Source organism: Panulirus ornatus, chromosome 6, assembly GCF_036320965.1.
Source record: "Panulirus ornatus isolate Po-2019 chromosome 6, ASM3632096v1, whole genome shotgun sequence".
NCBI lineage: Eukaryota > Metazoa > Arthropoda > Malacostraca > Decapoda > Palinuridae > Panulirus > Panulirus ornatus.
Window position 1 is genome coordinate 20,437,304 of NC_092229.1, and position 16,687 is coordinate 20,453,990.

At 38.9% G+C, this 16,687-nt stretch overlaps 1 protein-coding gene across 24 annotated transcripts in view; it reads right to left on the minus strand.

The window, feature by feature from the left end:
• Positions 1-525: 525 nt before the first annotated feature.
• The window catches only part of by (focal adhesion protein tensin), a 1,595,780-nt gene continuing 1,579,618 nt past the window's right edge, over positions 526-16,687 (minus strand). For all 24 annotated transcript variants that reach the window (XM_071662733.1, XM_071662731.1, XM_071662715.1 and 21 more), the window contains one exon: positions 526-2,220. In XM_071662733.1, the coding sequence (XP_071518834.1) occupies positions 2,064-2,220 (157 nt within the window). In that variant the 3' untranslated portion in view covers positions 526-2,063. The remainder of the gene's footprint in view (positions 2,221-16,687) is intronic.

Sequence of the window (16,687 nt, forward strand, 5' to 3'; positions counted from 1 at the left end):
ATGGCTACTTACTTTGTGGTTTTTAGCAACCCTATTGCACTATCACAGTCTTCATTGATGACAGTGGTTCTATAATGTCAGTTACTGTATTATGGAGCTACGATATGATGTACTAAGCCAGCACAACTTGATACATCACTATGTATAAAGGTTTTGCTCATATTCTATTCAATCGACCCTTGGGTGGCTGATAGTTTTTTTGATGACTGTATATGAATATTTATTTCATGAGTGTACAAGGCCAAGTGATGTGATGCAGCGAGATATTCATTCTCAAAATAATGAATGTGGTCTTAACTTCTGACAATTTAACTTTCTGAGCAAAGAATACTGGTTGTGATTACCACTTGCATATATATATATATATATATATATATATATATATATATATATATATATAAAATTATACATATTGTATAATATGTAAGGCTGTGTGCTTCACTGACCACATGTGTATGAGAATGAATCCTGAAAAAACAAAACTTACCCTCTCCCTGGACTATAATTGAAGGAAGAAAGAAACGATTGAAACTGTTCTTTATTTTGGGAAGAAGCTTCAAGAGGTCACTTACATGAATTAAGAAGCACCTTAAAAGTTTTAAAGGAACTAATCACTTTCTTATTAGTTTAGCCAGGCCTCTTAACTGCTCTATCTCATCTGGCAAATATAAATGTGTACTCAGCTCTTGTAATTATTTATTAAACTGTGTAACTGTTCTACCAAAACTTGGTATACAAACATCTCTTGTCTGTGAACATTTTTTTAGTCTTACAAATCAGTTAGTTGTTTGTGTGTGTACTGTACTGCTCAAATAATTTTTTATCCAGAGGGTGGAAGTTGTAGTATGGAAGAATGATTTACAATATTCAAAACTGATAAAAGTTTTGTATTACTATCACTTAAACATATGGACATTATGTACAGAACATTCAAAGTTGCTTGGAACATTGACTGACACATGGTCATGTGTTTTCACGCAGATACTTAAGACTGCCAATACAAAGAATAAACTAGATTAGTCACTAAATACAAAATTTACACTGTAAAATTTCACTGGGTTAAGTCACATTAGATTTATGCACGCTATTAACGCAGATTTACATTAAATACAATGATACACATATCTCCAAATGTGTCAATGAATAATATTAAATTTTTGGAGCATGAATTGTTTGCATATTGATTCAAAGTGCATAATAAAAGCAAGACTCAACAGTCATTATTGCATATTCTACAGAGATGAAATATATTTTAAACATTAATGAAATAAGAAAGTAGCTCTTTAAAATTTGCCTATATTAATAAATATAATCATATGCAACACACATGTAAAGCAAAAACAATGAGGTTTTCTTCTTTGATTGTTAAACACATGAATTACATGAAATAAGTCACATGATATTAAAGAGTGCAAAATTACATAACACTGCACCAAAATTCTTTTTACAATTCTTCACATGCTGTAACTAATTTTGAGCAGAAACTTTGTTACTATGTAAATTTAATTGTTATATAAAACTGACTTAGGTACTTTGATTACCAGTCTACTTCCTAAAGGGACTTCTCACAATGGAATTACAATAGTTATACTAAGTTCTTTGCATAATGCATATCACATCAGCTAATTTTCTTTGTATTTTGTATGTTAGCCTCATTACTCAATGAAAACTTTTTATCAAATCTTCCCTGATTCACCATTAAATAAAAATTCATTCCTTTAATTAATATGGAAAGTTAAAATAGTGTCATCATCAGATTTATAGAATATCCCTTTTTGAAAAATTATTTAAAAACAACCCTATCCTAATCTTTTTACACACACACACGCACATGCACACACACGATATATATATATATATATATATATATATATATATATATATATATAATTTCATACATCACCATTATTATAAAAGATTGAAATAGCATTTGTGTATATACAACAACCTTTTCTTTTAACTCGTACATTATGTTCAAATTAAACCTCCAACAAATGTAATATTATACAAAGCTATGTCATGTAATAAATCACATAACAGAATCAGCAAATACTTTACTGAAGCTATACAAGGTTGGGTCGGCTCACACTAGTCATCATAACTTTTGTAACAAAGTTGCAGATTGCAGTGGCAGGTTGCTCTGGTTCAAGTTCAGCCAAGATGTGACACTGATTCTCCGTCCTACTTGATCCCTTTTTGGCCACAAATCCAAAAACTCGACTGAAATAAAAAAAAATGGTAAAAGATACTTCTTATTTGTATATATAGGACTGGGTGTGTGTTAGTACCTATTTTTACTGTAGGGTGTATAGTCTCTTATACCTATAGGCCCCCCCCCCCCCCCCCATTCTTTCTTTCCTCCTATCAACCATATTCTTAAATTTATGTATGCATTCCTCATTAAACCATGTCTTCATTAATTTTACTGCATTCATAAACTACCCTTATACTATATAACTACTTCTTTACATATTTCTTAAGTTACTTACTAAATATTTCAAAGAATTGTTCCCTGTTTACATCTGCTTTAAAAACTTGCTGTGTGATCAGGTCACATTTCACTCTTGTCTCTTCCAAGGTGGGCAAGTTTAAAGCCTTTGGGTGTTTTTTTTTTTTTGTAACAGCTCTTTTAATTCTGGTACTATCTTTGTTGGTCTCATCTGGACCTTCTCTATTCATACTTGAGAAGGACATCTAGTTTTGGCCTTATGTAGAGTGAATTGCCTGCTGAGTAACTCTTACCCATGAACATTCTAATATTTGCTACCAGAGAGCTAATCTTCTTAAACTATTCTCCTAAAGTGGGACACTGGTGACAGGCTAGGGATATTGTCAACTACCAAGTGTGCGTGTAATTGCCTAATTGTACAGTCAGGGAATTTTACACTCATGGGGCCCCATCTCTTGAACAATCTTTTCCATCAAACAACATAGATTTATGTATGCTGTCTGCATTGTCCATGTCCTCAGTCATTCTATTATATTCATCTATTATTGCTCCAGCCCCATTCCAATGAAATCCCTTCTACTAAAGTACACACAAACATACTTATGAGACACTACTCAAAAAGTAACCACAAAGCAATAATGATCTATGTGCATGTATATAAATAAACATGTACACAGTGAGAACAACTCAACTTCGAAGGATAAACAAAAAAGTGGATGGCATCAAAATCAGAAAGATTAGTAAATCAGGTATTCAACAGAGGTATATCTGATTATTTTTGGTTTGGATCATACACAAGATACTTAAGGAAAAGGCTAGATAATGAAATATTAAATGCTTATCAAAAGAATCCTTGAGGCTATAGCATTGCCAGATGAAATTTCTATAATAAAAAAAGGAGAAAACTTAATGTTGATAATCAAGAAATGAAGGTGTGACCAGTTATGATTATGTCTAACTGGAGCCATCTAGCCAAAAGGTGTACTCAGGAAAGCTAAGGAACGTAAAGACAGTGGAATCCAGTGCAATATTCAGCAAATGTGATAAAGGAAGAGACAGCAGTACAGAATATTCAAAAGACAAAAAAAATGGAGTTGCCAAATGAAACATGAGGATGAAGCAGCTCCAGTAGCACCACAGAGAGGATAGGAGTGTTAGATGGTAATGCTTTCAAATAATGCCCTTTTAATGTATGTCAGTTTTAGAAAATAGATGGCCCATTCACACCATACATAACAATACATAATGGGAAGTGTAACTGGAGGGAAGAAGTACATATGGTGTTAACATTATATAATCTTCCAAAGAAATACAATGATCTGGGGATAGGGGAGAAAGGATACTTCCCATGGATTCCCCGCAAGTTGTAAAAGCTGACTTAATGGGGAGGGAGCAGGGGGCTGGAAACCCTCCCCTCTTGTTTCTAATTTTCAAAAAGAAGGAACGGAGAAGGGGGCCAGGTGAGGATATTCCTGCTAAGGCTCAGTTCTCTGTTCTTGACGCTATCTCGCTAACACGGGAAATGGCGAATATGTATGAAAAAAAAAGAACAAATATACGATGATATTTCAATCAAAAAGGGATAGACTGGTGGAATTTAGATTCTCATGGTGACAGGGAGTCGTGGACACCACACATATCTATCTATCTACATCTCTGATGCCCGTTCCCTTTGGAAATTCCCTCAACAGGGTGGCCACAGCAAGAGTTTCCACATAACTGGTGAACTTTTGTGCTGCTTCTTTGCCTTTAGTGCTTCACCCTAAACAGGCCATTAGTGATGGCAACTCTAGCATAGAGTATTCAGATGCTACTACCCATTGTTCCAACCAACTACTACAAACTACTGCTATCTGATGTTTCCACCTACTACTTCGACCTAATGCTCCTACTTCAACCTACTGCTCCTGTCTAATGTTCCTACCATCTACTTCTATCAAATGCTCCTGCCATTTTACCAAAAGGCAGGGCTAGTGCATTGTACTCACTGAACGAAAATCTAAAGTTATGAAGAATGAATTGTGTGAGTTAAGTGTTGTCAAGAGTTATGTGTGACAAGGAGACTGTATGTTTGCAGAGAGAATGCTAGCAGTCCATATGTGGGTAACATAGAAATGTAACTGAGTTAAAGGAGTGCAACTTAAAAACCACAGAAGTGCTGGCTCACTAAACACCCAACTAGTACTAACCCTCCCAATACCCAGGTGGGTAATACAGATAACATAGCTCCCCAGTTGGTAACTGCCAACAAACTACAACTTATCTACCTAAATTGGATGAATAATGATAATATACCAATTGAAAGAAGTGATTATGTTATGTTCAAATTTGACAATGTAGTCAATTAGGACATTAAAGACCAGACAGAGGGGAGACATGACATAAAGAGGAGATGCAATCATGGAGACTACAGAAACCTCAACAATTTTTTTTTTTTTTTTTTTTTTTATACTTTGTCGCTGTCTCCTGCATTTGTGAGGTAGCGCAAGGAAACAGACGAAAGAAATGGCCCAACCCCCCCCATACACATGTATATACATACGTCCACACACGCAAATATACATACCTACACAGCTTTCCATGGTTTACCCCAGACGCTTCACATGCCTTGATTCAATCCACTGACAGCACGTCAACCCCGGTATACCACATCGCTCCAATTCACTCTATTCCTTGCCCTCCTTTCACCCTCCTGCATGTTCAGGCCCCGATCACACAAAATCTTTTTCACTCCATCTTTCCACCTCCAATTTGGTCTCCCTCTTCTCCTCGTTCCCTCCACCTCCGACACATATATCCTCTTGGTCAATCTTTCCTCACTCATTCTCTCCATGTGCCCAAACCACTTCAAAACACCCTCTTCTGCTCTCTCAACCACGCTCTTTTTATTTCCACACATCTCTCTTACCCTTACGTTACTCACTCGATCAAACCACCTCACACCACACATTGTCCTCAAACATCTCATTTCCAGCACATCCATCCTCCTGCGCACAACTCTATCCATAGCCCACGCCTCGCAACCATACAACATTGTTGGAACCACTATTCCTTCAAACATACCCATTTTTGCTTTCCGAGATAATGTTCTCGACTTCCACACATTCTTCAAGGCCCCCAGAATTTTCGCCCCCTCCCCCACCCTATGATCCACTTCTGCTTCCATGGTTCCATCCGCTGCCAGATCCACTCCCAGATATCTAAAACACTTCACTTCCTCCAGTTTTTCTCCATTCAAACTCACCTCCCAATTGACTTGACCCTCAACCCTACTGTACCTAATAACCTTGCTCTTATTCACATTTACTCTTAACTTTCTTCTTCCACACACTTTACCAAACTCAGTCACCAGCTTCTGCAGTTTCTCACATGAATCAGCCACCAGCGCTGTATCATCAGCGAACAACAACTGACTCACTTCCCAAGCTCTCTCATCCCCAACAGACTTCATACTTGCCCCTCTCTCCAAAACTCTTGCATTTACCTCCCTAACAACCCCATCCATAAACAAATTAAACAACCATGGAGACATTACACACCCCTGCCGCAAACCTACATTCACTGAGAACCAATCACTTTCCTCTCTTCCTACACGTACACATGCCTTACATCCTCGATAAAAACTTTTCACTGCTTCTAACAACTTTCCTCCCACACCATATATTCTTAATACCTTCCACAGAGCATCTCTATCAACTCTATCATATGCCTTCTCCAGATCCATAAATGCTACATACAAATCCATTTGCTTTTCTAAGTATTTCTCACATACATTCTTCAAAGCAAACACCTGATCCACACATCCTCTACCACTTCTGAAACCACACTGCTCTTCCCCAATCTGATGCTCTGTACATGCCTTCACCCTCTCAATCAATACCCTCCCATATAATTTACCAGGAATACTCAACAAACTTATACCTCTGTAATTTGAGCACTCACTCTTATCCCCTTTGCCTTTGTACAATGGCACTATGCACGCATTCCGCCAATCCTCAGGCACCTCACCATGAGTCATACATACATATATAAATAAATATTACTTACAGAGATCCAAGTGGGTGGCCCCTGAGCTCTTCATTTTTTTTGTGTTCCAGAGCGCCTATCATACAGGATCTAGACCACAATGAAGAGATGAGGTATTGACAGGGTATGTCGACGGAAGAAAATGTTTTCCTCTCATTGTCAGTCAGTGTAATGCCCTGTGCTGAAACCTTAAAATTGCACTACCTGTGGAGTTTAATTTTGTGTCCAGCTAAGTTGTATACTGCCTTTAAAACAGCCCCGGAACCGGTGAGGCTTTCGGTGTCTGGCTGTGTGTGAGAAAACAATCACATTGCAATGCAGAGACCCCTTTGCTGTTCTAGAGCTGTGTAGGTGGAACTACCACCACTACTTTGCGTAGTCACAATGACACTCACTAACTACAGTGTCTTGAGCACTCACTGCGATCTTCCTCTTCCTGGCAGGCATATAAGCCGGCAAGGCAGAGCCAAGGCTGTTATAGAGTGCTGTTCACACATAGTGCTGACAGGAACCTGTAAGATATCAATATATGAATAACATGAAGAACACTGCCCTCACTCTAATTTTAAAGAAAAAAGTATGACAATTATTTTCCATGAAGAAATCATTGCCACCTATTCTCAAGTTTACATCATCCTCTAACAATTATATTTCCCTCTTCTTTTCTCTATATTAGGATTTTTCATAAACATTAATTCATTCCTGGTTTACTTTTTAATATACTTTTTTTCTTCCATAGCATACTTGCTGAGGTAACTCTACTCTTTTTGCATAATTTCTTTGTAACAGAGAGCAGAGCAAATGCAAACACACCTGACTTCAGTAATAATAATAAACTGAACAATTCTTAAAACAATGCACTTTTACATTTCTGATAACAAAAGTAGGAAAAGATGCTAGGAAAAAATCCTCACAGAAATTTCTTACTGTGTTAGGGACAACCAACAAATGTAAGAAAAAATTACACGGTATACAGATTTTTCATACTTGGTATGGCGATGCCCCTCAGACTATAATATGAAGAGCTGCGTCTTGCCTAAATCAATAAAAGAGTACCTCAGAGAGTTAATAATTAGCACTCACAGATGGACCAAGGGCAGCAAGTGCAAGGAAAGAGAGAATGGGGATAATCAATATAATGAATAATAGGAGGAGGAGGAGGATTAGACATGACATCGATAAGACAGAAAATGAGAAAGCAAGCATAAATTTTGTCTGACACGAGTGTTAACTTGCCAAAGTGGAAAACGGCACAGAGTATTTCCCCCCCCATGAACACCTTCTATGTGGCTTACAAATCTCGGAGAAGGCCCTTTACTCCATGAAAGAGAAAGCGGCAGAACTCTGATCTGTCACAGGCTGAGTAGAGTTGAAGAGGCAACTACCATAATAACTTTGAAGGACTGCTGAGGTGTTACAATGATGCTAGGGTGGCAATAGGCAAGGTGTTTTTGGGGCAATGGAGGGACAGCAACATGAGAAAGTATTGAATTGGTTTGGTATAATAAGAAAAAAGCTTATGAAAGCCGTTTGCATACGATGGAATTGCGAGCAAATTACTGGGGACTGATGATGAATTATCTCTCAAGAGACATGGTTGATACAACCATTTTTTTTTTCTTTTTTGGATATTAAGGATTTTGGAGTGCCTGAAGACTACAAGCATACTGTCTCGTGGTCACTGTCATACAGGCATGAAGGGAAAAATGAATGTTCAAATTACATACATACTTGTTTTAGTGTACTTGGTAAGATGTATAGGTAGAATGGAGTTGATAAAAGAGGTTGTGGGGTATGCACATAGCAGCATACCGTGGAGAAAAAATATGGCTTCAGAGTGCCAATGACAAGAGGATCAGGTGCCATCTTTGAAGAATTCATGTTCGAAATAATAAAGAGAAACTGAGAATTTGTAAAGGCATTCGTGCTTAAGGAAAAAGCATATGACTGGGTAATAAGAAGATATTTTGGTTAGAAGGTGTTATAACAGATGTGGTGGGAGAAAAGCACTAAAGGCTATAAGAACTTTTTTATCAAGCTGTGAGAGGTGCGTGTGGCCAGATATAAGGAGGGATGTGGACTGTCACCATGGCTGTTTCTACTCTTGTTTAGGGATATGGTGGTGAGGAAGGAGAATTGAGTTGAGGCTGGTGTTCAGTTTTTATTGGGACTAGAGAATTATGTTACTGTTTGGCTGATGACATGCCCTTATGGCAGAGATTTGAAGAGAACTGCAAGAAACCATAGTGCAATTTGGAGAATGTAAGAAGGTATCTGAGAATTAACATAAACCAACAAAAAATCCATAAAAAAAAAAACTTGGGCAGGTGTCTATTCATAAGACAGTTCGTTAATATGCGTTGTGGGTGGGTGGAAAGTGCAATCTCAACTCCATTTCTTATAATTTTTCCCGGATAAGTTTAAAGTATATCAACATATTTCATGATTTTCTTCATTCCTTATTATGTTTCTAAATGCTTTCATAAAAAATTTTCTTCCCATTTTATGATTATTTAGATTCCAAGAGATCTTGTGTTCTGGAGACCAGTTTAGTGAGAGCACCAGGGTGAAACAATAGCGTAATATTCCCTTTTGACTACTCTGAACTGGCCAAAATCTTTTCTATTTTATACCTAAACCTGTGTAATCATTTCATATAAACACAAGCCAGGCAATGAGTTGGAAGGGCAGATAATATTTTATCTGCTGATATATTTTTGCGACTACTCAGGGGTTTTCCTGTGGTACCATGGAGGGATGAAATCCTCAAAATGCTCCTGCCCCCTAAGGTTTAACCCATACAAATTTGAAACATTGATGAGTTTAACTGTATTTATGAATATTCTTTTCTTCCAAGTCTCTTCAGCTGAGAATGCTTTAAAAAAAAAAAAATTGGAAAATACTTTTTGCCATATTTTGTTTTAGATATAAACAAATAATCACAATAGGTAAGCCTTTCAATTATTTTCCATTTTCACTCCTATACTCATCTAAATATGCAGTTTTATTATTAATACATAGCTTTATAGGTATGGAACCTTCTTAGGGAAGAAATGTGTAAAGAAAATACATGAAAAATGCTTTTTTACCATATCATTCCAATGGTTGTAAACTGAATGCTTTGAACCTCAATTAATCCAAGCTATCACAGTACTGTACACTCCTAACTAAAAGCTCTTCATTTCTCCTTGAGTAAATTAGGGAGTGTGTGGTGAAGAAGAAAGCTTGAGAGTAAATGTGACTAAGAGAAAAGGTTATTAGGTTCAGTAGGGTTGAAAGGACAAGTCAATTGGAGGTAAGTATGAATGGAGACAAACTGGAGGAGTGAAGTGCTTTTAGATAATCTGGGAGTGATTGGCAAGTCATGGAACCATGGAAGCAGCAAATGAGTCACGGGTGGGGAGGGTGTGACGGTATCTGCGAGCATTGAAGGCATGTGTGGAAGGTGAGAATGTGATATCTTGAGAACAAAAATATGTATATGTTGGAGTGAATAGTGGTTCCAACAATTGTGTATATGTTGAAGGCGGGGCCTTATTAGATTTGGAGTTGTGCAGAGGAGGGTGGATGTGTTGGAATTGAAATAGTTTTGAGGACAATATGTGGGAGTGAGAGGTGGTTGCGATGAGTTAAGTAATAATGAAAGGGTAAGAGAGATGTTGTGGTAATAAAAAGCTTATGGCTGAGAAGCAGAAGAGCGAGGAGTATTGAAATGGTTTGGTAACATGGAGAGAATGAGTGAGAAAAGATTGACAAAGTAGGATAAATGTGTCAGAGATGGAGGGAACAAGGAGAAGCGTTGGAGACCAAATTGGAGGTTGAAGGATGGGAGTTGAAATAAAGACTTTTGAGTCAATCACTCAAAATATTTTTCACTCCATCTTTTCCACTATTTCAACAAATGGAACTCCAATTTGGACTCCCACTTCTCCCTGTTCCTTCCACCCTGACACATATATCCTCTTTGTCAATCTTTCCTCACTCTTCTCTCCACACACGTGACAAAACCCAGTTCAACACAATAGCCCTCTTCTGCTCTCTCAACCACACTCTTTTTATCTACCACACATCTCTCTACCCTATTATACTTACTCGATCAAACACCCACCACACACCACATGTTGTCCTCAAACATCTCATTTCCGGCACATCCACCCTCCTCCGCAACAACTCTATTCCATAGCCCAAGCCTTGCAACCATATACCAATGTTGGAACCACTATTCCTTCAACCATTCCCATTTTTGCATTCCAAGAATAATGCCTCCTCGACTTCCACACATTCCTCAATGCTCCCAGAACTTTCGCCCCCTTCCCCACCCTATGATTCACTTTCCGCTTCCATGGTTCCCCTCCGCTGCCAATCCACTCCTCAGATATCTAAAACACTTCACTTCCCTCCCGTTATTTCTCCATTCAAACTCACCTCCCACTTTCTTATTTGTCCCCAAGCCTACTAAACCTAAATAACCTAGCACATATTCACATTTTTCTCTCACTTTTCTTCTTTTCTCACACACTTTACCAAAATCAGTCACCAAGCTTCTGCAGTTCCTCACACATCCAGCGCTGTATTCATCAGCGAACAACACCTGACTCACTTCCCAAGCTCTCACATCCCCAACAGACTCATACTTGCCCCCCTTTCCCAAAAACTCTGCATTCACCTCCCTAACAAAACCCCCTCCATAAACAATTAAACAACCATGAGACATCACCAACCCCTTAGCCGCAAACCTTACAATTCAACATGAGAACCAATCACTTTCCTCTCTTCCTACATGGACACATGCCTTACATCCTCGATAAAAAACTTCTTTCACCGAGCTTCTAACAACTTGCTTCCCACACCATATATTCTTAATACCTGCCACAGAGCATCCTATCAACTCTATCATATGCCTTCTCAATCCATTAAAATGCTACATAAAAATACCAATTGCTTTCTAAGTATTCTCACATACATTCTATCAGAAGCAAACCCTGATCCACACATCCTCTACACCACTTCTTGAAACCACACTGCTCTTCCGCAAATCTGATGCCTGTAACATGCCTTCACCCTCTCAATCAATACCCCCCCCATATAATTGCCAGGAAAACACAACAAACTTATACCTACACAGTAATTTGAGCACTCACTCTTATCCCCCTTTGCCTTTGTACATGGCACAATTATCACCATTCCCGCCAATCCTCAGGCACTCTCACCCTATGATCAAACATACATTAATTAACCTATTTTTTGAACAAAACCAGATCAATCAAATACAGTCACCCCCCCCTTTTTTAATAAATTCCACTGTCAATACCCATCCAAACCTGCTTGCTCACTTGCCGGCTTTCATCTCCCGCAAGAGCTCTTTACTACCTCTTCTCTGTTTACACCAACTTCATTTTCTCCTAAACCCCCTCGCACTTTGCACACCACCGTCGACCAAAACACACATATCTGACCACTCTTTCCAGCAAACTACATCAACAAACCTTCAAAATACTCCACTCATCTCCTTTCCACATCACCACTACTGTTATCAACCTCCCTTTTGCTCATCCTCACTCGAAGTGCTCCCCTTCCCTCCAGATGGGGAGTGCCTAAATTGTGTGGACATGTTAACCCAGATGTGACAAAAGGTAGAGATAGGTAGTATGTTTGAGGAAAGGAACCTTGGATTGTTTTTGCGCTCTGAGTGAAACGAAGAGCTCAAGGGAAAAGGGGGAAGAGTGGTTGGGAATGGCTTGGGAGTAAAGTCAGGGGTTTAGTGAGAGGACAAGCGCAACGGAAGGAGTTATCAAGTACCTCCTGAAATCAGAGTTGTGGGAGTATGTGATTTGAAATGTAAGAAAGTAAATTCTCAATTAATATGGGTAAAACTGAAAGTTTGTTGGAAGAGAGGTGTGTAATTATTGTGCATATGCACCTGGGCATGAGAAGAAAGATCATGCGAGTAGGCAAGAGGTTTTTGGGAGGCAGCTGATAGTGTGTTTGAGTGTTATGATGCACTAGACCGGTTACCTAGTGATGGGTGATTTGAATGCAAAGATATAATTGTGCAGTTGAGGGAATAACTTTGGTATACAGGGGTGGTTCAGTTGTTTGTAAAGTAATATGGTGAGAGCTTGTAGTTTTATGTGCCCTGAAAAAGGACTGGTGGATTGGGAATACCTGTTTAAAAGCGAGATATTACATTAAGTATAATGTTGTAAGTAGGAGAGATGCCAGAGAGCGTTATTGGATTACTGTATCTAATTGACAGGCGTGTTGCGAAAGAGAGAGACTTTTGGATGTAATTTCTAGAGAAGGTGCAACGGAGGGATGTCTGATCATTATCCATTGTGGAGGCTAAGGTGAAGCTTTTGTATGGGTTTTCAGAAAGAAGCAGTGAATGTTGGGGTGGGAGAAGAAGGGAGGTACAAGTAAGTGGAGCTTGGGCAGGGAGACTTGATGGTGAGGAAGTACCAGGAGAGACCTGAGAACAGAATGGAAAAAGGTGAGAACATGGCGAGTAAGGGGAGTGGGGAGGAATGGGATTAAATTTAGGGAATCAGTTGATGGAATAGCGCAAACAATGCTTGTGGTACATGAGAAGAGGGGGAGGTGGTTGATTAGAAAGGGTAGTGAGTGTGGGAAGAAGAAGTCAGGAGTATATAGTGACAAGAAAGAGAGAAGGCGCTTTATGGACGATTTTTGCAGGATAAAAAATGGCAATTGATGGGAACGTATAAAAAGAAAGAGACAGGAGTCAAAAGAAAGAGTGCGAGTTGAAAACACGCAAATATACACACCTACACAAAGCTTCACATGGTTTCCCCCAGACGCTTACACATGCCTTGATTCAATCCACTGACAGCACGTCAACCCCGGTAAAACCACATCGCATTCCAATTCTACACTCTATCTTGCCCTCCTTTCACCCTCCTGCATGTCAGAGCCCCCGATCCCACAAAATCCTTTTTTCCACTCCATCTTTCCACCTCCAATTTTGGTTCTCCCTCTATTCTCCTCGTTCCCTTCACCTCCGAACACATATATCCTCTTGGTCAATCTTGATCCTCACTTCAGTTCTCGATCCATGAGACCAAACCATCGTTCAAAACACCCTCTTTTTGCTCTCTCAACCACGCTCTTTTTCTATTCCACACATCCTCTTACCCATTACGTTACTTAATCCATCAAACCACGCTCACACCACACATTGTCCTCAAACATCTCATTTCAGCACATCCATCCTTCCTGCGCACCACTCTATCCATAGTCCGACGCCTTCGCAACATACAACATTGGTGACAACCTACATTCCTTCAAACATCCCCATTTTTGTCTTTTCCGAATAAATGTTCTCGACTTCCACACATTCTTCAAGGGGCCCCCCAAAAATTTTTGCCCCCCCCCCCACCCTATGATCCACTTCCGCTTCCATTTGGGTTCCCCCCCTGCCAGATCCCCTTCCCCGAACTAAAACACTTCCTTCCCCGTTTTTTCCCCATTTAAATCCCTCCCAATTGAAATTGACCCCAACCCCCACTGTACCTAAAAAACCTTGCTCTTATTTACATTTACTCTTTAAATTTTTTCTTTCCCCACACTTTTCCAAATCAGTCACCCCGCTTCTCAGTTTTCCCCTGAATCCCGCCCCCAGCGCTGTTTTCATCAGCAACAAAAAACTGAACTCCCTTCCCCCCCTCTCATTTTCCCCAAAAGACTTCATCCCTTTCCCCCCTTTCCAAAAAATTTGCATTTACCTTCCCCAACAACCCCATCCATAAAAAAATTAAACAACCATGGGGACATTCCCCCACCCCTGCCGGAAACCTACATTTTACTGAGAACCCAAAACATTTTCCCCTTTTTCCAAAACCCTACAATGCCTTACATCCTCGATAAAAACTTTTCACTGCTTTAACAACTTTCCCCCCCACCATTTATTTTTTAAAAACCTTCCACAGAGCATCTCTAAACAACTCTATCATAAAGCCTTTCCGATCCCAAAATGCTACATAAAAAAACCCTTTGCTTTTCTAATTTTTCTCAAATACATTCTTCCCAAAACAAACACCTGAAACCACACCCCCTCTACCACTTCTGAAAACCACATGCTCTTCCCCCCAAACCCGATGCTTGTACATGCCTTTAACCCCCTCAATCAATCCCCCCAATTAATTTCCAGGGAAAACTCAACAAACCCAAAACCCTTATTTCCCTTCTGGTAAAAAATTTTTTTAAACCCCACCCCCCTTTTATCCTTTTTGCCCTTTTTGTTTAAACCCAAATGGGGCAAACCCCATTTCCCGGGCCCAAATTTCCCGGGCCCAATTTTTCCCCCCGGCAAACCTTTTACCATTGAAGTTCCCAAAAAACATACATTAAATAACCTTCCAAAACCCGTAACAAAAACAGTCAAACCCCCCTTTTTTTAAAAAATTCCACTGCAATACCATCCAAAACCCGCTCCTTTCCCGGTTTAAACTTCCCAAAGTTTTATACCTCTTTTCTTTTTTACCCAAAAATTTTCCCCAACCCTCCACTTTGCACACCCCCCTCGACCAAAACACCCAAAATCTGCCACTCTTAAACATCAAACCATTTAAAAAAACCCTTTAAAATACTCACTTCCCCTCTCCTTCTCCCCATCACCACTACTTGTTATCACCTTTCCAATGCTGAGCGGGCATTTGTTTTTAATGGGGGATGGTTTTCCCGGGAAATAGACAGGAAAGGGCGATTTGTATTCCTTAGGGGTTGGGTTTACAGAGTGTATCCCACTGTTTTAAAAATGGAGTACCCGTCCACTGGACAGATGAAATATCCCTAATCCCTCCAAATGCCCATTATTATATAGTCTGCTTTGAAAATATTAAAACAGCTTTTAAATACATAAATAAGGAAATATTCAGCAAGCTGTTTATATCCTACATAAGGCCAAAACAAGAATATGCTTAAGTTTGGTCACCTCACCTAAAAAAGCACAAAGAGCAAACAAAAAATGCCAGAGGAGGGCAACAAAGTTGGCAACAGAATTAATAGAGGTGAGTAACATGGAAAGGCTAAAAGCCTTAAGCCTGACCACCATGGAAAAATGAGGGGTAACCTTATCACAAAATATTTAAGGTCTTAAACCAGACTGATAATGTAGTCTGACAGTTCTTTGAAAGATGTAAAGACAATGGCCGGAGGACAAAACATGAAATGAAAATTATCATACAAGATATGAGGAAGTACTTTCACACTATAAGAGTGGTGGATGAGAGGAATAATCTAAAAGAGGAAGTGATAAATGTCAACAGCATACAAAAGTTTAAAAGGATGTAATGGCTGAAGAGAATGGCCAAAAGATGGGACCCTAATTGTGTAAAACTCCTTCCTCATATAAGACAAATAGGTCCTTACATACTCAAACTCCTAAGTTGGTCTGACAGAAATATAATGAGATTCAATACAAAATAAGTGGAAGGTAATGAGGATGGGAAACTATGAAAGGAAGCCAAAGTATGAATACTACTTAATAGGAAATAAGATACAGGAATTGACAAGGGAAAAAGATCTAAGGGTTAACAATGAACTTAATCTGTCACAAGAGTTTCAAATCAGAACTGTGGAAGAATTAAACTGTTTACTTGGCAAATATTAAGATTGCATTCAAGCATGTGGATAAGAAAATGCCTGGTAAGCTATTCACAACACAAAGATTAAAACTAGAATATGCTTCCCACTTCTGGTCACTGCAAAAAGATATGATTGAAAATGTCCATGAGGAGCAACCACAATGAAACTGGAATTAGAACATAGCTACAATAAACAGGTTGAAGGCTACAAAGTTATCTTAGAAAAGTGGTCAGGAGTGACTGATTAACAGCACAAAGTTCCTAAATCAACTGGATGATGACAGCAAATAGTTCTTCATAAAGTCGTAATACCAGAGTTACCACAGAAGCTGAGAATGGAGATGGTTAAGAGGGATCAAAAGAAATACTGGTTTAGTGTAAGGATGGAGGATGGTTGGAATGGCCAAAGCATGGAAACTATGAATGCCAGCAACTCAAATAGACTTAAAGTTCTTAATGGTACAAAACAAGATTGGAGACCAAGGCCTGATGAGTTTAAAAACTCACTTTCCATATCTTACAAGTAGGTAATTACAAACACAAACAAAAAATAAATAAATTCTAATAATCAGTGTGTAATGCAGCCGTTTCAACACCCACAAATAGAAAA